At 45.0% G+C, this 21,680-nt stretch overlaps 1 protein-coding gene across 1 annotated transcript in view; it reads right to left on the reverse strand.

Annotated features, from left to right (window-relative positions):
- Positions 1–21,680, reverse strand: part of LOC119962993 (phosphoglucomutase-2-like) — a 100,692-nt gene that overhangs the window by 38,632 nt on the left and 40,380 nt on the right. Inside the window, 5 exon segments of the mRNA XM_038791430.1 lie at positions 8,159–8,256; positions 8,459–8,548; positions 8,550–8,649; positions 12,955–13,148; positions 17,984–18,067. Coding sequence (XP_038647358.1) covers positions 8,159–8,256; positions 8,459–8,548; positions 8,550–8,649; positions 12,955–13,148; positions 17,984–18,067 — 566 coding nt within the window.

The raw sequence follows: 21,680 nt of genomic DNA on the forward strand, positions 1-21,680 counted from the left end.
CGTAATGATAGCTATTCGGCTAACTGACCTACAGCTTTCTGCTTTCCGTCTCCTTTCTATCTTTATTAGCAGTATTACATTTGCAGCTTTCCAATCCACCAAGACCTTTCCAGAATCTGGGAATTTTGAAAGATTACAACCAATGCATCCACCAACGCTGCAGCCACTTCTTTAAACCCTGGGATGCAGGGTTATTAGGTCCAGGGAACTTGTCAGCCTTTAGTCCCATTAGTTTTCTAAGTACTTTTTTGCTAGACATGGTTTAAGTTCCTACCTTTTATCCCTTAATTTTCTACGATTTCTGGGATGTGCCATATCCCTGTTTTCCATTTTTAATTCTCCAGTCTCATCCCCTTCTAAGGGACCAACATTTACTTTAGCTATGCTCTTCCTTTTCATACAGTCGCTGAAGCTCTTCACATCTTTTTTTATATTTCTTACTACTTTGACTTCATATTCTAATTTTTCTCTCTTTACTACTTTTCTAGTCACCAGTTGCTGGTTTCTAAAATATTCCCGGCCGTTAATCTACGCAGCATTGAAAACCTTTTCTTTCAATTTGATATCATCCTTAAGCTCCTTAGTGCATCACAGATGGTTCACCCTTTCCAAGAGTTTTCTTTCTCAATGGAACATCTTTGTTAAGAATTTAAAAATGTCTGCTACTGTTTTTCTACTGTCTTACCTTTCATACTATTTTCACAGCTCATTTTATCCAATTCTCACTTCATATCTTTTGTTATGATGACCACAAAGGGCACAGGTGCTTGTCAATCATAGAATATGAATTCCTCTATTCAGCAGGGATTCGTCCAATAGGAACCATTCAGCAGGAGTTCAAAACCCGCACCCCAGACCCAGACCGGCGTTCCGGATATTTACCAGGTTGGGATGCAAGGACTGTACACTGCGAAAGCGGTTCTTTTCGTTGTTGAAGTAAACAAGAGTTTTGTATGAAGCCTGGCCTTGGTAGAGTTATTACATTGGCGATGAGGAGTGAAAACGTGATTCCGGAGCAGAAACAAATAGCTCTCAGGTAATAAAGAAAATGCCTCTTTTCCGTTAATATTGTACAGCTTGTGTTTACCGAAAAGACTGGGCCCAATATGCAAAGCGTATGCGCTATTTTTTCCGGGCTAACAACGGTACGAGGGGCAAGGCAATTCTACATTTAGTGTAATAAAATGCCCGACTGTCCCAGGTGCCCCGATTCAAAAACTTTGATGAGCTTTTAGACCGAGTGTGAAACCATTATGAAGTGAAGCCCTCAATCATCCTCCAGAGGTACCGTTTCAATAGAGTAAAGAGGACCTCAGGGGAACCCATCATTGAATTCCTCAGTAGGCTACGGATGCTGGTGGAATACTGTGAATTTGACCCATCCCTGACCAAGATGCTACATGAAAGAAAGGTGTGCGGCATAAACAATATCATAATGGGTCAATAAATTAGACAATAATAGCTGTCTAAAGTATTTACTGGTGGAGCCTACTCTAGACCTGAAAAAGGCCATTCAGATAGTCCTATCCCTGGAGAACTCAGAGAAAGGGCTCAGGAACTACAAGGGGCACCTCTGTTTGTGGGCGAGGCCTTGAACAAGAAAGCCCATACCTTGGATGGAGGAGGTTATGTGAGTCGCCCATTGCCTGAGGGGGCTCCGCAGGGGCTCTCTGACAGTCGAGGAAACCGCAACACAACCACAGGGAACCCACGGTGGAGAAATGCAACTGCTGGTTAATGGACTATTGTAAGCATTGCAGAAGGGCTCAACCAAGCCAAGGCTGCCTTAATCAGCAATTTGCATTTTACCCAGATAAGAAGCCAAAAGCCAGAATCTATGATGGCATCGAGAACACATCAATATACTTCAGGGCACGACCACTTCCATACTCGTTGCTGGAGTAAGTAGAAATGGAGCTTGGACAAACGGAATGCTAAGAGATAAAAAGACTCGTGCAGTTCTTGATATGGACTTCGCCCATCGTACCCATCCTTAAACCCGACAAATCAGACTGTCTTTGCAGGGATTATACACTCACAGCTAAATAGAATTCAAAATTGGGCAGGTACTCCATGGCACATATAGAGGACCTATATGCCAAACTGGCAGGTGGCCAGTCTTTCACAAAACTGGACATGAGCCACGCCTACCTCCAAATTGAACTGGGTAAAACCTCCTGTAAATAACACATTTAAGGGCCTGTTCGAATATACCTGGCTGCTCTTCGGAGTCTCATCGGTGTGTGCCATATTTCAGCAGGTTATGGAGCATATACTCCAAGGGTTACCCAAGGTGGCAGTGTATCTGGATGATGTTCTGATTAAAGGAGCAGAAGCACCCAAAAAAGCTAAATGAGGTCCTGCAGCGCTTGTCAAAAGCAGGTTACACCTTAAAAGAAATAAGTGCATTTTCCAAGCGAATGAATTAACCTATCTGGGCTAGAGAGTGGACAAAAAGGCCTATGCCCCGTGGCGGACAAGGTCAAAACCATTAAGGAAGCGCCTACGGCATGATACACCAGGGAATTGAAATCCTTCCTGTACCAGTCAATTATTATGGGAAAATCATCCCGAACTTTGCCTCCTTGTTGTTGCCATCACATCTATCATTGATGAAATACCAGAAATGGCCCCTGGAGGTGCCACAAGAAGAGGACTTTGAAAGAGCCAAAAGACAGCCATTATTGTCCGACTTATTGGTCCATTACAATCCCAAGAAGGAACTCATAATGACATGCGACGCCTGTCCTTATGGAGTTGGGGGAGTACTCTCACATCATTGGAAAGACAGCACAGAATGACCCATTGCCTGTGCATTCAGGACTCTTTCAGGTACGGAGCGGCGCTACTCGGAATTTGAGGAGGAAGGCTTGGCAATTATTTTTGGTGAAAATAAAAGTAATCAGTGTGTCTTTGGTAGGCGTTTTGTGATACTGACAAACCACAAGCCTTTACTGTGCCTTTTTAAAGAAGATAGGGCAATCCCTATTGCCTCTGCCCACATCTAGCATTGGGTCTGGGTACTGGCAGCCTACAAATATTCCTTGGAGCATTGCCCTGGAATGTGAACAGCCAACGCTGATGCTTTGAGTAGTCTCACACTCCCAACAAGCTTGGCTCCCTTGCCTGCATCGGAAGAGGTCACAACGGCCTGGATTTTCTCAGAAACCCTGCCAGTATCAGTGAGCTAAATCAAGGCTTGGAGACAGAAGGATCCAATGTTATCAAACTAAAACTCGGCAGCACGGTGGCGCAGTGGTTAGCACTGCTGTCTCACGGCACCGAGGTCCCAGGTTCGATCCCGGCACTGGGTAACTGTCTGTGTGGAGTTTGCACATTCTCCCCGTGCTTGCGTGCCCCAACAACCCAAAGATGTGCAGGGTAGGTGGTTTGGCCACGCTAAATTGCCCCTTAATTGGAAAAAGTTAATTGGGTACTCTAAATTTATAAAAAATCAAAGCTAAAACACATGATCCTGAACGGGAGGATCTGAGGACAACCCTCTGATGACATGAAACCATACCCAACTAAGAGAGAAGAACTCCGCGTCGGGGATACCGGGTAGCTGTTCCTTGCCCAGGATGGCGCCCTATCTTAATGGAATTATATAACGACCACCCTGGGGTTTCCAAAATGAAGATGCTTGCCAGAAACTATATTTGGTGGCCTGGGCTCAATACAGACATCAGGTCCCTGGTTAAATAATGTAACTTATGCCATGAAAACCAGAAATGTCCCCCCCGCCCCTTACACCACGTGGATGGCCAGGCTGGTGCAGGTACATGTAGAGTTCACTAGGCCTTTCTTGGGGTCTATGTTCCTGATTTTGGTGGATGCACATTCCAAGTGGACGGAGGTACATCGCATGGCCTCTAAAATCTCCCAGACCACCATCAAGAAACTTCAAAAAAGCTTTAGCACACATGGCATACCGGATGTCTTAGCTTCCAACAATGGCATGGCCTTCACTAGCTAGGAGGTCGAGGCTTTCAAGAAATCAAATGGAACCAAACACATTAGGAAGTGCTACATCATCTGTCGTCCAACGGACTGGCAAGAGCAAGTAGTGCAGATCCTCTAAAATATTATGAAGAAGCTACCGGCCGCAGCTATAGAAACTAGGTTGGCACCGTTCTTATTTGACTCCAGAACTACTCCCCATACCATGACAAGTCGCCCTGCAGAAGTCTTAATGGAACAATGGCTTTGCACCAGGTTAAGTTTGTTATTTTCAAATGTGGCAAGGAGGGTGGAGTCTCAATAGGAAAATCAAAAAAGAAATCATGATGCCATAATACCCAAGAGAATGTTTAAGACTGGTGACCTAGCCTATGTATGGAATTTCGTAGATGGCTGTTGTTGGGTCCCTGCGGTCCTATTAGGGAAAATGGGGCCTGTATCCGAGAAGGCTAAGGTCTATAACAAAGTTCTGAAGAAACACCTGAACTACCTAAGAAGTAGGAAGCCTGCCCCTGTGGAAGCCTAGTCTCCGACTCCAGTGGTGGTCATCGCTAGCGCAGGGCTACCACCTGTAGAGGACCTTATGTCTGTCTCCCCTGATTGTGAAGACTCTGATTCTAATATGGAGGCCAAGGAATAAGGAAGTCCCCTGATAGCCAAAGCAGAAGAACCCATGTCAGTGACCCTTCGGCTCTCCCTACGGAAAGATCACCAATCTGTTTCACACCTCCAGATCGGCTACACCTATTCTGGACTCAAGGCCAAGGGAAAAGTGAGGAAGAAGCCTCCCCGTCATGGAAGCACCAGGGGTGAAACTGACTTGAGAGGGGAGGGATGTTATCAGGATCATAAGGACACGGAGGATCAGTGGGATTCGTGGAATACGAGCTGCCCCATTGAGCGAGCAACGGGTCACCTAATAGGAACTTCGGCGAGTGTTTAAAACCCGCAGCCTAGCCCCGGACAAGCGTCCCAGATAGTCCCCAGGCTGGGATGCAAGCACTGTACAGTGCGGCAGACGTTCTTTTTGTTGTTTGAATAAACAAGAGTTAGCACGAAGCCTGGCCTTGGTAGAGTTATTAGAGCATTGTAATTCCCATTATTTAAATTTAGAAACTCATTTCAGACCCAAGTTTCTCACCCTCAAATGAACGTGAAATTCTAACATATTATAATCACTTTTCCATAAAGGATCAAGCTACTAAAAATGTGAGCTAAACTGATGTCACAACATTTTGTTTACATTAAGGAGAATGTGAAAGTTTCCCTTTGAAATGTGAATACATAGATTACATAATGTTAAACTCAACAGCCTCGTCAATCCTGATCCTTGGAGAAGTTATTGTTTCCATTCATGTAAATTGATGGAAACAACAGCTGGAGTGACAAAAAAATTCAAACAAGACAAGCGAATAACTAGAAAATTATTGAAATCAAAGGTAGGTATTTACATCATTACTCCTAAATCAAACTCTTTAAATGATTCTGTATTTACCTCTGATGGTGCCCTGAAGCAGAATGGATCTACCTGGTTCAGGTATCTTGCTCATTCTTCCTTGGAGGGTTAGCTTTCACAACTGATGGGCGAAATTCTCCGACCCCCAGCAGGGTCGGAGAATCACCCGGGGCCGCCGAAAATCCCGCCCCCGCCTTGTCCAGAATTCTCCCACCCGCAAAAAGTCGGTGTGCCGCCAATCCCGCCGCCTGCCTCGGAGAATGGTGGGGGCCGGCAGGAGGCTACGGGGTTTCTGTGCTGCCGTTATTCTCCGGCCCGGATGGGCCAAAATCCCGCCACTGAGAGGCCTCTCTCGCCGCCATGGTTTGCACCACCTCTGTGCCGACGGGATCGGCGGCGCGAGCGGGCCCCCAGGGGGTGCTCCCACGGTGGCCAGGCCCGCGATCGGGGCCCACCGATCGGCGGGCGGGCCAGTGCCGTGGGGGCACTCTTTTTCTTCTGCCGCCGCCACGGCCTCCACCATGGCAGAGGCGAAAGAGAATCCCCCAGTGCGCAAGCGCGAACCAGCGAAGGCCTTTCTGTCAGTCCCGGGCGGCAAAGGCCGTTGTTGCCGGTTTTGGTGCCAGTCGGTGTGGTGCCAACCGCTCCGGCGCGGGCCTAGCCACTCAATGTGAGGGCTTGGCCCCTAAAGGTGCGGAGAATTCCGCGACCCCCCGCCCCGCCGGGTAGGGGAGAATTTCACCCGATGTATCATCTGAAGCTAATTCTAATCTGCTGAGACTTTAAAAAAAATAATAATTTATGGGACATGGGCTTGCTGTCTAGGCCAGCATTTATTGCCCATTCTTAGTTTCCCTTGAGAAGCTGGTGAGCTGCCTTCTTGAACTGCTGTTCTCCATGTAGTGTAGGTAAAGCCACAGTGCTGTTAGGGCCAGGATTTTGACGCAGCAACGGTAAAGGAATGGCGCCGATATATTTCCAAGTCAAGATGGTGAGTGACTTGGAGAACATCCAGGTGGTAGTACAGTATTCCCATACATCAGCTGCCCTTGTCCTTCAACCTAGGGCAGTACGGTAGCACAGTGGTTAGCACCAGGGACCTGGGTTTGATTCTCGGTTTGGGTCACTGTCTGTGCGGAATCTGATCATCCTCCCCGTTTGTGCGTGGGTTTCCTCCGGGTGATCCAGTTTCCTCCTACAGTCCAAAAATGTGCAGGTTCGGTGAATTGGCCATGCAAAATTGCTCTTTGTGTCCAAAAAGGTTAGATGGGGTTATTGGGTTACAGGGATAGGGTGGAGGTGTGGGCTTAAGTAGGGTGCTCTTTCCTAGGGCCGGTGCAGACTCCATGGGCCAAATGGCCTCCTTCTGCACTGTAAATTCTATGATTCTACGAAGATGGCTGGTGGTCGTGGGTTTGGAAGGTGCTGTCTAAGTAAGGAGCCTGTTACCTCTTTCCTCCCCTCTCCATACGAGACAAAGTTACTAGTTAGCCATTAAGTGACTGACTAGCATGGGTTTGAACCCTTACTAGATGGCATGAACAGAAGTCATATGACAATTATTAGCAGACCCAGAATACAATATGTGGATGCAATGCCACAGTCCTCTCGACTATGGCAGGGATACAACAACCGTTGGTTCTCTGAGGCAGAGTTATGAAGCTTCAGCAGCAGTCATTTATCTTTGCAACCCAAACACACCATTTAACACATCTCAGATACATAAGCACAATGGAAGGAGGGCTGGGATGCACAAGGCTTTGGACAAGTGATACAGGGAAGGATGTTTTAACCAGAAAATGTTAATGACCTCGAACTTACTGCCTACAGGAGTGGTTGAAGCAGAGATGATCAATGATTTTTAAACGGATATTGTATAGATGAAGGAAATCAATTTGCAAGACTTTGTGGATACAGAAGGGAAGTGGGACTGACTGGATTGTTCTCCAGAGAGCTAGCATAGCCTTAATGGACTGAATGGTTTTCTTCTGTGCTGTAATGATTCTATGACCACGTACCTAGCTTCCAACTATTGTTTTTCCATCAAACATTATTTCAAGTACAAGAATTTCTTCCCCAGCCACATGAGGAATATCAACATTTATACCTCGTGTACAGTTAATGACATGCCAGCAGCCTTGATGTTCTAAAAATCCAAATTCAATAGGCTATACAAAGCTTACTCTACCCTGATTACTTAATCCAGATCCTCAGGGAAGGTCGATGACTCCAGGGTTCTCGGTGACAGTTAGCATATTTTACACCTTTTCCTTTTTTTGAAATAAATCTATCGAATATATTGGTCCTGAATATGAACACATGGCTGAAGAAAATTCTTCTTGGACCTAGGAATTCTAACTGATGAACCGGAACAGTTTGGACATGTCTTATATGGACCAAAATATTTTGCTGCATTAAATGGCTAGCAATTTGGAACACCTTTGTCCCATAATCGACGCAAGCAATATGATTCCTACCCTTTCACTCCCACGCTGTCAATTTGTGGGAAGACGAGTAATAACTGATTTATAGCTGCCTACATTATGTGATGAATGTCAGAAACCACCTGAAAGGATGATACGGGGCACACAGCAAAGCCTTAACAAAGGCACCTCATACTGAAGGTTCTGAAACTCTCTGAAATTTTATCTAAAATTCTTCAAACTTGGGGAACTCGCATGGATGGGGAAAGTGCTTGGACTGTACAAAATTCAATGAAGAATTGAAGTATTTACAGCTTACCTCTCTTGCTTCTCAGCTACAGCAAGTCGATCTGCATCTGGGTCATTTGCCAAAATGATTGTGGCTCCCTCCTTGTTAGCCAGGGAAAAAGATAAATTCTGGAAAATTGAAATGTTTTATTGAATGGAGTATGGCAAATGGAAAGTTAAAAAATGTACACAACTCAGTTGGCCTGCTTGCTCCCAAGTAATGTGGATAATCGATATGATAGCAAGTTTATAGTTACACAAAGATAAACAGTAACGCTTCAAAGAGGCTGAGGGCTAGGGACACAAATCATTAAAATGCGACACTCTTTACCAGTACATCTTTGCCTTCTTCTGGATTTGGGTATTTGACAGTTGGGAACTCTGGATCAGGATCTTTCTGCTCTGGAACTGCAATGGGAGGGGATGAAGTTGAATGCTGTGAGAGCTGCTTGTACAAACTCATGTCCAACCCCATGCACGGATGTGTGTACAAATTTAAGTTTAGTTGTCTTATTTATCTCCCTAAATAAAAGAAAATTGAAGCCAGATCAGTGCCAAAAATATTTTCTGGTGCAGGCAATCAAAAGCCGTGATGCTTTTGAATAAAATCAATTACAAAAACTTGAAATTAACACACAACAATAAAACATAGCAAGTACTTATTCGGAAATAACTTCGGAAATATGTGAGTATTAGCACGCTTTTGAAACCTGTGCTGTTTTGAGTGGTCATCTGCTCTGAAATCAGTGATGCACAACTATTGAGACTTCACAGTAACACAATGCATCAAATGGAACATTTCAGGTGACAACTTTTCACACATTACAACAACAATTTGCATTGATACAGGATTTCTAACTTTAGAAAAATATTCTAAGTGCCACGATGATAGGAAACTGGGTTTGAGTGAGAGGAACGTGCAGCATCACCAGCTAATCAGAGATATACCAAACTGTTTAAATAATACATGATTTTTTTCAAAAATATACGAAAAGGGCTGATCAACGATGGCTGCCATAAATCACCTGAATTATATATTTGGTTAACTTTTATTGGACTTTGAACATCCAGTGGCATAAATGAGAAGACACGCACGAGGTGGCTCCCGCTAGAGTACTGCACGTTTTGGCCCTTTCTCTCAGTATGAGGTGGTATTTTCTGTTAAATCCACATAATTAATTGAATGGACCCTGCTTGATTGAAATGCCCAGAAAAGGCTGGGGAAAGAAGCTGGATAGCAGATGTTCATCGCCGGAGTCAGAGACCTCTCAAGAGTTCAGCGGCATATAAAATGGCAGAGGCAGCCTCTGAGGCTCCAGCCTGTTCACTAACACCCGAGGTGCTTTCTTGTACCTTGGCAAAGGAATTTGATAAACACTGACCGAATGTGTCGGAGGACCTCCAGAAATCAATGGAAGAGGCTTTGGCCCTCATATGAACGGCTCTGGAGAAGACCAATGAGACCGTGAAAGCCCACAGTACCACAATATGAAAGTGGCCCTTTTGAGCCACACTGATCAATTGTCTCACTGGAAGTGGAGATGTCTTTGGTGGCCAAAGTGATCAAATCATTGAAGTCCAAAGTGAACAATCTACAAAATCAGTCTGTGAGACAAAACATTCAAATTATAGGGCTGCCAGAGGCGATGAAAGGCCCAACGCCCATGGAGTAGCAGGGCAGCAGGGTAGCATGGTGGTTAGCATAAATGCTTCACAGCTCCAGGGTCCCAGGTTCGATTCCCGGCTGGGTCACTGTCTGTGTGGAGTCTGCACGTCCTCCCACTGTGTGCGTGGGTTTCCTCCGGGTGCTCCGGTTTCCTCCCACAGTCCAAAGATGTGCGGGTTAGGTGGATTGGCCATGCTAAATTGCCCGTAGTGTCCTAATAAAAGTAAGGTTAAGGGGGGGGGGGGGGGGGGGGGGGGGTTGTTGGGTTACGTGGATACGTGAGTTTGAGTGGGGTGATCATGGCTCGGCACAACATTGAGGGCCGAAGGGCCTGTTCTGTGCTGTACTGTTCTATGTTCTATGTTCTAGTACTTCACAGAGATTTTTGGTAAGGTGGTGGGGGAGCGGGGATTCACGTCCCCTCCGGAGTTGGACCGTGCTCCCTGTACACTCCTGCAGAGGCCTCATCCTGAGGATGCACTGTGTGCAGCAATAGTGAAGTTCCATAACTTCAAAGAAAAATAACGGTTTTGGAGATGGACGAAGGAGCATTGGGACTTGAAATCAGAGGTCCATACCATCAGGTTCTACCAAGTCGTGGGAGCAGAGCTGGTGAAAAGGGCTACATCAATAAAGCCACGGCTGTACAAAAGTGGAATCTGGTTCATTGTAGTCTTCCCGGCTCGGCTTAGAGTGACTTTCGAGGGAAAGGAGTATTTATTTGAGGCTGGCTCGTTTGTTAAGAAACACGGGCTGGGCACAGTGTGATTGAATGTTTGGATGTTGGGGACCAGCATGTTGAATTGTTGCATTTGCATGTTCATTCTTGCATTTTCTTGTTCTTGTTGGGGTTGAATTTTTACAGCTTGGGGTTCTGTTCATTATAACATATAGCTCCCCTTAAGAGCACAATGAAAATGAAAAAAAATCACTTATTGTCACGAGTAGGCTTCAATGAAGTTACTGCGAAAAGCCCCTAGTCGCCACATTCCGGCGCCTGTCTGGGGAGGCTGGTACAGGAATCGAACCATGCTGCTGGCCTGCTTGGTCTGCTTTAAAAGACAGCTATTTAGCTCAGTGAGCTAAACCAGCCCCTGGTTTATGGAGTTCTAGTACTTTGTTGTTTGTAAGCATTTTTCTGAACTCTAGTTGGGAGTCTCCCTGCTAACCTAAGAGTTAGCTCACAGGACATGAACTCGGGCACCTCCAAATGAAACACTTTCGCCGCAAGGAGACGGCAAGATACCCCAGGGGCCCCAAGAGAGACACTACTGGAGGAACTAATAAACACAAACAGTAAGGAGGGGGGAAACCTGTGGGAACATATACAGCCGGTTACTGGATAGGGCAAGACTACCACTGGACGAAGCCAGACGAAAATGGGAGAACGAATTGGGGATGGAAGTGGGTTGTGGACTCTGGAGCGAAGCTGTAGGGCCAACCCCATCTTCTCTTGCACGAGGCTCAGCCTAATGCATTTCAAAGTGGTGCACAGACCACACCTGACTACAGCCCGAATGAGCAGATTCTTCCCGGAGGTAGAAGACAAATGTGAACGGTGCGAGGGAGGCCTGGTCAACCACACCCACATATTCTGGGTCTGTCCCGGACTTGTCGGGTTCCGGACAGCCTTCTTGGAGGTGATGTCCAGGGCTGTGGGAGAGAGGCTGGCGCTGTGCCCAAGAGTAGCAGTCTTCGCGGTATCAGACCAGCCAGAACTACATATGGGGAAGGGGGCCGACGCCCTTGCCTCTGCTTCCTTATTCGCAGGCCGGGGAATCCTGCTCAGCTGGCAATCAGCAGCACCACCCACAGGGTTAGACGAGGGCTTCCACAAAGCACGGGGGCCAATCCTTGGCCTGTTCCAAGACCTGCTTGTGGCCAACAGCGACTAGGGAAAGAGGAGGGGGGTTGGGGGGGGGGGGGGGGGGGGGGGGGGGGGGGGGGGGGGAGGCAGGAAGACACACAAGAGAAAGAGGTGGAGGAGAGAAGGGAACTCAAGATGTCACATGGGAAAGAGGAAGAGGAGGAGGGGAGGGGCCACACAGCCCCCTCAACAACAAAAACTTAAAGCCCCAACAGAAAGATGATGAACACAGTGTGTGGTGCCCTGCGCAGAAGGCAACACTAAGAGGGAAACCAAGCTATCAATGAAGGAAGGGGGGGGGGGGGAGGCAGATGGGGGAGACCACATGTAAAAATCGGTGTAAAATTTGTAAATATCAGACACCACACTTGAGCCATTACTCTGTGAAAACTGGAAACTACAAATTAAATTTTTTTTGAAAAAGGAAAATGAACTGAGCGTAAAATTTAAGCCTGGGCTATTTATACTGCAGTAATTTTGACATTTCGTCCTCTTTCACAATTAAGTCATTAGGTTGTAATTGCTGAGTCCAAGTGCTGAATTTTCTGGAAAATAGTTATGGAAACAAGCTTATTTCATTAGCATTTAAATGTACAACAGAAAAGTGGAAATCATCGTTCAGAATTACTATTTTGATGGGACATGGGAAGATGCACAAGAATGCATTTAATTCTGTATTTAAGTGCCATATTTGCATAAAGGTCCCATCATGCCTTTTGCTAAAACTCATGTCAGCCAAATAAAAGTACAGTGGCATATCAACAGAAATGTAAACTCAGCAGGACATACTCCGCATATGTGAAGAAAGAAAGAAGAGTTAACATTTGCAACATTATCGCTCTCCATGGTATTGCTCAGCCTGGCCTGCTGAGTATTTCCTTCATTTTCTGGTTATATTTCTGATTTTGAGGGCAGCACGGCGGCGCAGTGGTTAGTTTGATCCCAGCCCGGGTCACTGTGGAGTTTGCACATTCTCCCTGTGTCTGCGTGGGTCTCACCTCCACAACCCAAAAAGATGTGTAGGATAGGTGAATTGGCCACGCTAAATTGCCCCTTAATTGGGAAAAGAAAACTGGGTACTCTAAATTTATTTAAAAAAAAGAAAATATATGTATTTCTGATTTCAAGCATCCACAGTATGCCACCACTGTAAAGGTACATTAAAGTTCCAGATAAAACCAATGTCTACCGAGCAGTTTGAATCACATCAAATATATGGTCAAATGAATTTGAAAAAGATGGCATTAGCCAGTTTGCCACAGAAGTCAGATACTAAGTATATCTGGTCACTGACCTATGAAAGCAATGCTTCTGTAGACACTCAAGATATTTATTTTTCATATTTTCATAAGGATCTTTAATCAGTGGACTGTAATCAACAAGTTTGTCATTCCAGGACTCTGACCATGGCGCCAAATTTTCATCAATGGCGTGTGCGATTTCTTGATCATGAGGTGGAATAATCTGAGCTCCATTATCCCAGTAAACCTAAATATTACCAAACAAACCATAGTGGTTACAGCATTTACTAGAAATAGGCTAATGTTTGAACATTGTGACATAAATGCTACAATTACTACGAAGAAAAAAAAAGCTCGACCAAGGGGAAAAAAACATCTTGAAAAGCTACTTAAAGAATTGAAGCAAAGATGGAATTTCCTCCACACTTGGCAGATAACATGCATGTAAATCAAAAATGCTCAAATATTCTTGTAATTCTGCAATACAATAAAGTTAGCAAGACCACAGAAATCAAACTAATTTTACAAAAAAAGCAGCAGGAGGCACCTTTATCTACACTAATCAAGAAATTCTAAGCACCGTCATTTCAACATCCTGAAGCTCATCTCGACATGTATTCTAAAATAAAACAGCCCATTGTGTATTTGATTCAGTTATGATGTGTTTTCCAAAAAGTGTGTCAGCTTTTCTAATTATACATATTAGGGATCAAAATATGGTGACATTTGCTCAGTTAGTTGACCAAAGAAACAAAATAGTTCAAATTATTCAAAATCACTAACTTCTGCAATAGAATAACCACTGAGTAGAGTGTTTCTTTAATAATGTTTGATTTCAAAGTTACCAGTAGATGCAAGTTTGATGCTGAGTGCATTGCCGTGAGTGATTATGCAAAAATAACAAACTCAATGATTTTGTAAATATGGACTGGATCAACAATAACCGTAAGCTACTTCTAATTGAATGAAGCCATGGACACTGTCACAAATGTGTAGTTGAGAAATTTCAGATTTTGTACAAAAAAGTTGATCTTCCCTTTAAAATGGAAAGAAGAAGCCTTGAAGGTGGCTGCCAATAATCACCTAACTTTTTCTTGACTGCAATATTGTCAAGCTTCTGGAAGGCTCCAGGTGGATTACAAGCAGACATACTCAGACATGAAAAAAACTTTTGAAATTCAGTGAGTCTTCAAACAGACAACGACTTTCCCTGGAGGTGTGAATAGTTCTTTCCCATCTGCTCACACCCAAGAGAGTGGGGACCATTCAAGTCAAAGGCTGAGATGTCTAAAAGGTTAACAACATGATTTGACAGTTTGCGATAGCAGCCATATTAAGTTTTGGAGCTGTGAAAAGGCAGGCTGCAAACAGCAATTTTGTGTGCAGAACCTCAGGAAGAATTCTGAGAAACAATTTAGAAAGGATTTTTGGCCAAGGGAGGACAAAGAGAAAGGCTTTTGAAATAAATCAACTGCTGATTTTGCTGAAAAAGCCCAGGCAACCCTTAAATGCTGTAGCCACAGAATTAGTGAGAAATAGGAAATCTTCACTCTCTGCCAAAAACCTGCTGTCCTGCTGAACCCACCAGGGAGAGGGAAACACGGACTGTTCAATTATTGAAGCTATCGCAGCAGCCAACTGGATCCGAAGTTTCAATTCTATCACTTCGGAAGTGAAGGAATTCAAGCAATGGATCTGCAATGATATTGCTCAGACGGATTTGAAATCTCACCTTTTTATTAACATTTAAAGTACCCAATTCTTTTTTTTTCAATTAAGGGACAATTTAGCATGACAAATCCACCTATCCTGCAGATCTTTGGGTTGTGGGGGTGAGACCCACACAGACACGGGGAGAATGTGCAAACTTCACTCAGACAGTAACCTGGGCCAGGATCGAACCCGGGTCCTCAACACTGAGTTAGCGGTGCTAACCACTACACCACCGTGCTGCCCCAAAATCTCATCTTTAAGTATTTTTATACTGCGTTATCTGCATTTTAGCCTCTGTATTTGTATTTTCACTTAAATCATTTTCAGTAGTAGCCTTGTAACAAACTAACCTGTCTTGGATAATTTTTATACTGAACCACTTAAATTAAAGGGGGCTACATACATTCACAAATTCTTAACTCATGGACTACTTTCAGGAAATGCCTTTTACGTGGACTCCAAAGCGCAGCCAGCTTTATGCAACAAGTAAAACAGCCTGAAAGATCCATCAATTTTATATTACACACTTCCAGACATTGTACAAGACTCATGCAACCTGCATAATGTCAAAGTAGCTTAGAAAAACAAAAGATAGGGGGCAGTACGGTGGCACAGTGGTTAGCACTGCTGCCTCACAGCGCTGAGGACCCGGATTCAATCTAGGCCCCGCGTCACTGTCCGTGTAGAGTTTGCACATTCTCACCGTGTTTGCGTGGGTCTCACCCCCACAACCCAAAGATGTGCAGGATAGGTGGATTGGCCATGCTAAATTAATTGGAAAACAATAAATAAGGAATCAAAAGATAAACTGAATCATTTTTTTTTAAACTGAAAAATATTCAAAGTGAAAGGAGACAAAAGAGGAGGAGAAAGGGAAACGTTTGGAATTTGAACAAAAAAAATCAGCTGCACATTTTTGAGTATTTATTGAGTTTGGTAAATAAATACACCTCAAGTGTCCAACTCAGGAAATTATCCTAATTTCTGGAGAAATTTTATATAGGATTTCAATAAAACTACTATATTGGAATTTAATATATATACCATTTACAAGAAATTTTTTATATATCCTTAGTTTACAAATCAGAAATTAAACAGCACTGGAATAATCTTGAGTTATTACTCTATCGTCTGTTTCTCAAACCTGGGCATTAAAGAGGAATCAATCAGTTTCTCATCTGCTCTCAGGTCCCATAGAATCCCTGAAGTACAGAAGGAGGCATTTGGCTCATCGGGTCTGTACAGGTCCCCTGAAAGAGCACCTTACACCTAGGCCCACTTCGCCGCCCTGTCCCCGCCTATCCTGCAGTCCTTTGGAGAGATGCAAAAGATCATCGGCTGGAGTCCCCATTTAGGGGCAGGATCAAATGCAGGTCTTGACCCCACACCATGTCAGGAATAGCCAGCCGTCAAGAGTTTTGAAAGAGTGACCAATAAATGGCCAGTGGAGGTGCCCACTCAGCACTTCTAATCTCCCCCCCCCCCCCCCCCCCCCCCCCCCCCCCCCCCCCCCCCCCCCCCCCCCCCCCCCCCCCCCCCCCCCCCCCCCCCCCCCCCCCCCCCCCCCCCCCCCCCCCCCCCCCCCCCCCCCCCCCCCCCCCCCCCCCCCCCCCCCCCCCAATAAAAAGTCGCAGGGAGGCCACCCCCTTTCCCTGATGTTTCAGCTCCTGGAAAAGGCCTGTCTGCCAACTGGAAGCTTTCAGTCACCACAGGAGAGGGACTTTAATTGCTCCCTTAACTGGTTCAATCAGCTTTCTGCCACTTGCAGCTCGTAGCTGTTCCTGCAGTTTCCGCCTGGAAAATGGCCAGGAGTCTTGACAGTGCCAAGATCCGGCACACAGGCCAGCGGAGGGAAATTCAGTGCTCGCCCGCCACTGCCCCCACCCCATCTCGCCACTCAAATCTTGTCCCACTGTTTTGAAGAGGGACAAGGGAAGTTAGCACTGATGTACTGGCCAATACTTACCCCTCAATCAACGTCACTGAAAATGAATACTTGTTTATCTTCACAATGCACTTTTTAGAAGCTTGATGTGAAAAATTGGCTGGCTTCTTTCTTACATTACAACAGTGACAACACTTCAAAGTGTGTAAAGTGTTTTAGGACACCCTGACATACTCTGCAAATCTTTTTGCACCAAATGGTGCATTTCAAATTTAACTGCAATGTAGTGTTTGCATGCCGAAGGTGGGACTTTGGAATTAGGATGGCTAATGAGATCAGCTTTAAAATGTTCATAGCTGAATTAATTACCAAGTATCTTCAGCCACGGACACTCTACATGTTTAAACTGACTACACTTGAATGCTTGAGGACTTTGTTGTACATTGTTAATATTTAATTTGAAGTCACAAGGAAATAATTGAGGAAACCAGGACCAATTTTACTACAAGCATAGAATCTGTTGAAAACAAAATTACCCGTATCATCTTACGTTTTCAGTATATTCCAAAGCACTTGACATGTAAATTGGTTACTTTTGAAGTCATTTTGCACATAACTGCAGAAGTGAATTGGAATCCAACAATTTTCCACAGAAAACAAAAGTGATAAATAATCAGTAAAATTGTTTTTGTTAGTGGTGAGGGCCAGCGAACTCCTTGCTTTTATTCATTAGGACTGTTTTTTACAACTCCGAACACTACATCGTCAGCTTCTAGTGCTCAAACATTAACGGAGCTGATAGAAAAATAGAAAACAGGAGGAGGCCATTCAACCCTTTGAGCCTGCGCCGCCATTCATTATGACCATGGCTGATCATCAAAATCAATAATAGCCTGATCCTGCCTTCCTCCCATATCCTTTGATTCCCTACTACCCCCCCCCCCCCCCCCCCCCCCCCCCCCCCGGCTATATCTAACTGCCTCCTGAAAATTGTGTTTTTGCCTCAATTTTTTCTGCAGCAGCGAATTCCACAGGCTGAGCACTGTCTGGGATCAATAAGCTTACTCCCTCGGCTGCCTGTGTACATGTGATCTGAGGAGCCACATGAGGAAAACAAATGCATGACTATACTTTAATGTTATGTTGGGGGGAATTTACCAGCTGTTCATGCTGACGAAACATTCCGGTCCCACCAACAGTGTGCGGTTTCCCGGTGACAAGGGGTGCAGTCAATGGGAAATACTGTTGACAACGGTTGGACCAGAAAAACCCGTTGGCGGGCTGATCGGTAACGTCCCCGTCATCTCCATTTTCACAACTTCAACAATCCTTTACTGCAATTCATTATGTTCCTGCAATCTATTTTCCAATACTATTGCATGCTAATGGAAGAAGGAAAATTGAATTGGTTTGTCAACTAACACTGCCAATGATTTTAGGCTATATTACAGACAACAGCATTGCATAAAGAATTGCATGATTACCTTATAACCATTATCTTGCTTGGGGTTGTGAGATGCTGTTACCATGATTCCCGCACACAGTTTCAGCTGGGACACAGTAAATGGCTACAAAGACAAAAAGAAACAGGTACATTTAATTATCAGCATGGACAATTATTCAATTCAATTAATCAGATTGCAAGAACGAAAGCTGACTTGTTCATTCAGAATCATTGCGTATGGAGTTCTCCACATGTAAATCAATGACAAACAGGCACATTGAATACACAATCACAAAGACAAATACAATTTACAGATGTCAGCACATTAGGCCAATGGCAGAGACTGAATTTTTGTTACATTATGTAAATATTGAACAGGATCTTGCAGTCAGGGCCGAAGTGGAGACATTCAACGCTGACCACATGAAAAAGTTCAACCCTACTTAAAGTTATGTTGCAGTGGGGACTTGTTCTCCCAGTTGCGGCATGGCTCCAACAACAAAAGGATTGGAGAAGTCTGGCTGAATGGTGCATCCCTGGCAGAGCCACTTCCACCCTTCAACGTCAGGCCCTTTGCAATCTGTGTTCAGCTAAGTGATGGGCAAGTTTTTCTCGATTCTTTGCAAATTTATAATTGATGCAGTTGTAATTACAGCTCTCTACCTCCACATCTTTGGCACCTCCCCATTCTAAGCAGCGATGAGATTGTGGAAGCAGAGTGGAGAGGTATGGGTGAGTGTGTGTGTGTGTGTGAGTGTGTGTGTGTGTGTGTGGGGGGGGGGGGGGAGGGTGCTTGTACGCATATATATGTGGTTGTGTGTATCTGGATAGTTTTCCCATTCTTGTTGGGTTGAAGGGATATACTCCCATGCAGCTTGTGCTCCAAAAACAAACGTTAAATGTGTTCTGGGCAATCAGCGCAAGGTTCCCAGCTGATGAATTCTGGAGGAACCATTCAGGTGCATCCCAACTTTCCGATATGAGCATAAGTGGGCCCACTGGAAGTTATGGAGTGGTTGCAGGGGTCAATCGCAGCGAGCCTCTCAGCATTTGTTGGCAATATGGGACCTTATGATCAGGGTCATAGATTTTTCTGGTAATTGCCAGGACGTAATTCACCAATGGCAGCAGATACCTTCAAGTACATTTTAAGGCTGGATGTCAACAAAAATGACTACAGAGCATCTCCAACAATAGGACGAAAAGCAAACTATGGTTGAGTGCCTCCTGTTTCAAATATCATCACACTATCCCCATTCAGGAATACAGGAAGGACGGCAGACTTATCACTGCTCATAGCTCAACACAGCATCGCGTTTTACTCTGTGACAGCAGCGGCAGTATATTTTACTACATGATAGGTAAAATATAAATAAAATATTCCATTAATGATTTTCCCCAAACTCATGTTCTTGGATTTAGGATCATTATTATTGATCATCAATTTCTTCATTTATATAGCACCTTTATATAGTAAAACATCCCAAGGAGCTTCACAGAAAGGTTAAAAAAATTTAACACCAAGCTACATAATTTGGTTGTTCGGAACAGGGAACTAAAAGCGTTGCCAAACCAGTCCCTTTAAAGGAGTAAATGAGAGGTTAAGGGAGACAAGTAGGGAACATATGGGGCCTCACGGTAGCATGGGGGGCCTCACGGTAGCATGGTGGTTAGCATCAATGCTTCACAGCTCCAGGGTCCCAGGTTCGATTCCCGGCTGGGTCACTGTCTGTGTGGAGTCTGCACGTCCTCCCTGTGTGTGCGTGGGTTTCCTCCGGGTGCTCCGGTTTCCTCCCACAGTCCAAAGATGTGCGGGTTAGGTGGATTGGCCATGCTAAATTGCCCGTAGTGTAAGGTTAATGGGGGGATTGTTGGGTTACGGGTATACGGGTTACGTGGGTTTAAGTAGGGTGATCATTGCTCGGCACAACATCGAGGGCCGAAGGGCCTGTTCTGTGCTGTACTGTTCTATGTTCTATATGGCTTGATCGCTGATGGAAAGGCCGCCAATGGTGAGGTGTTGGAAATTGGTGAAGCACCAGTATCAGAAGAGTGGAGAGATCCAAGATGAATTTTGTCCAGAAAAGATTAGAGGGGGAAGGACAAGGATATGGAGGGATTTGAACACAGCGAATAACCTACATTGCAGAAGGAGGCCATTTCGTCCATCAAGTCTGCACCGACCCTCGATAGGAGCATTCCACCCAGGCCCACTCTCCTGCTCTATCCCCGTAACCCTACCTAACCTTTGGTCACAGGGGCAATTTAGCATGGCCAATCCACCTAACCTGCACATCTTTGGACTGTGGGAGGAATCCAGAGCACCCGGAGGAAACCCACGTAGACATCGGGAGAATATGCCAACTCCACACAGTCACCCAAGACCAGAATTGCACCCAGGCCCCTGGCACTGTGAGGCAGCTGTGCTAACCACTGTGCCGCCCTTCCCCGGGTGAGATTTTTAAATTTGGCGCATTTCCAGAGTAGGGGCCAATGTGAGTTGTGAGCAAGGAGGTTACGGGTGAACAAGGTTTGGTACAGGTTAGAATATGCTGAATTTAAGATCAAAAATGGAAGACCAGCCAGAACAGCACAGGAATAGTCAAGCCTGGGGGTAACAAAAGCACAAATAAATGCTTCAGTAGCAGACAAGCTGGAACAGGGGTGGAAATGGGCATTTACAGTGTTGGAAATAGATCTTGGTGACCAAGAGGTGTGAAAACTATACTTTCCTCAGAATTGAGAGAGAAAGTCGGGAACTTCAACTCGAGATGGGCCTTGCATTTTTTGCGCACCCGCAGGCTGGGAGTGGGTGCACATATGCAGTTGTACATTTTCACATCTCGGGTCAGGTGGCGGAGTGGAGCACCATCAAGAAAAGTCCCAGGCAGGAGAGGTTCTAAAGGGGGAGAGGGGACAGGGAGAGGTCCTAAAAAGGGTCCCAGAGAGGGGACAGGGACAGCAAAAGGTCCCAGGTCAGTTAAGAGAGAAGCAGAGAAACAGGCTCCACAAAGGAAAAGGGCTGCAGGGAGCAGACTTGAAGTGAAGAAGGTAGTCAAAGGTTGATGACTCTGCTACAGATCGCTGGGACAAAAGTATCGCTTTGGAACAGCAGTGTTCAACTTGGTGCAATCAAAGATCAGAAACTGTCTTTGTGAGTCGGTGCTCGAGTGCATACTCGGGAATGCAGAGAAACAGAATCTTGGTAGATAACATTAAAACCCTGAGAGGTGAGTTGTCATTGATGCTATCGAAGTTGCAGCAACTTTTGGAGAGAATTTCAAGGCGAAGTCTTCGAAGGTGAAGACTGGAATCTCTTGTGAGAGAAAGAGTTTCAGTGATATTGGGTGGCTCAGTGTTTCTGACATCTGGGTGGGTTTTTGAGAAATCTGCGGACTCTGTTTTGGTCACATCTGCCATTTATTATGTAATATGCTGTGTTCTACCATATTTGGCTTGTTAATTCCCTTGTACCTCATATATGTGAATGTTAAGAGTATAAAATAGATATTGCAAATTGTTTTTATTTTTCTGACCTTGTATTGTACAATTTACTTTGTTCAAAACCCATGAATCTTGTGACTTTCTTCACTGAGCAAGTAACTTAAAGCACACACTTTGTCGACTTTAAACAAACGTTCTTGGCCCCGAAATGGATTTTACTCACAAACTGAAGATATGGGGTGAGGCGGTCCGCACAGGGACAAAGAAGCCGCAAACAGCTTGCACAAGAAGAT

This window comes from Scyliorhinus canicula, chromosome 3 (genome assembly GCF_902713615.1).
Source record: "Scyliorhinus canicula chromosome 3, sScyCan1.1, whole genome shotgun sequence".
Lineage (NCBI taxonomy): Eukaryota > Metazoa > Chordata > Chondrichthyes > Carcharhiniformes > Scyliorhinidae > Scyliorhinus > Scyliorhinus canicula.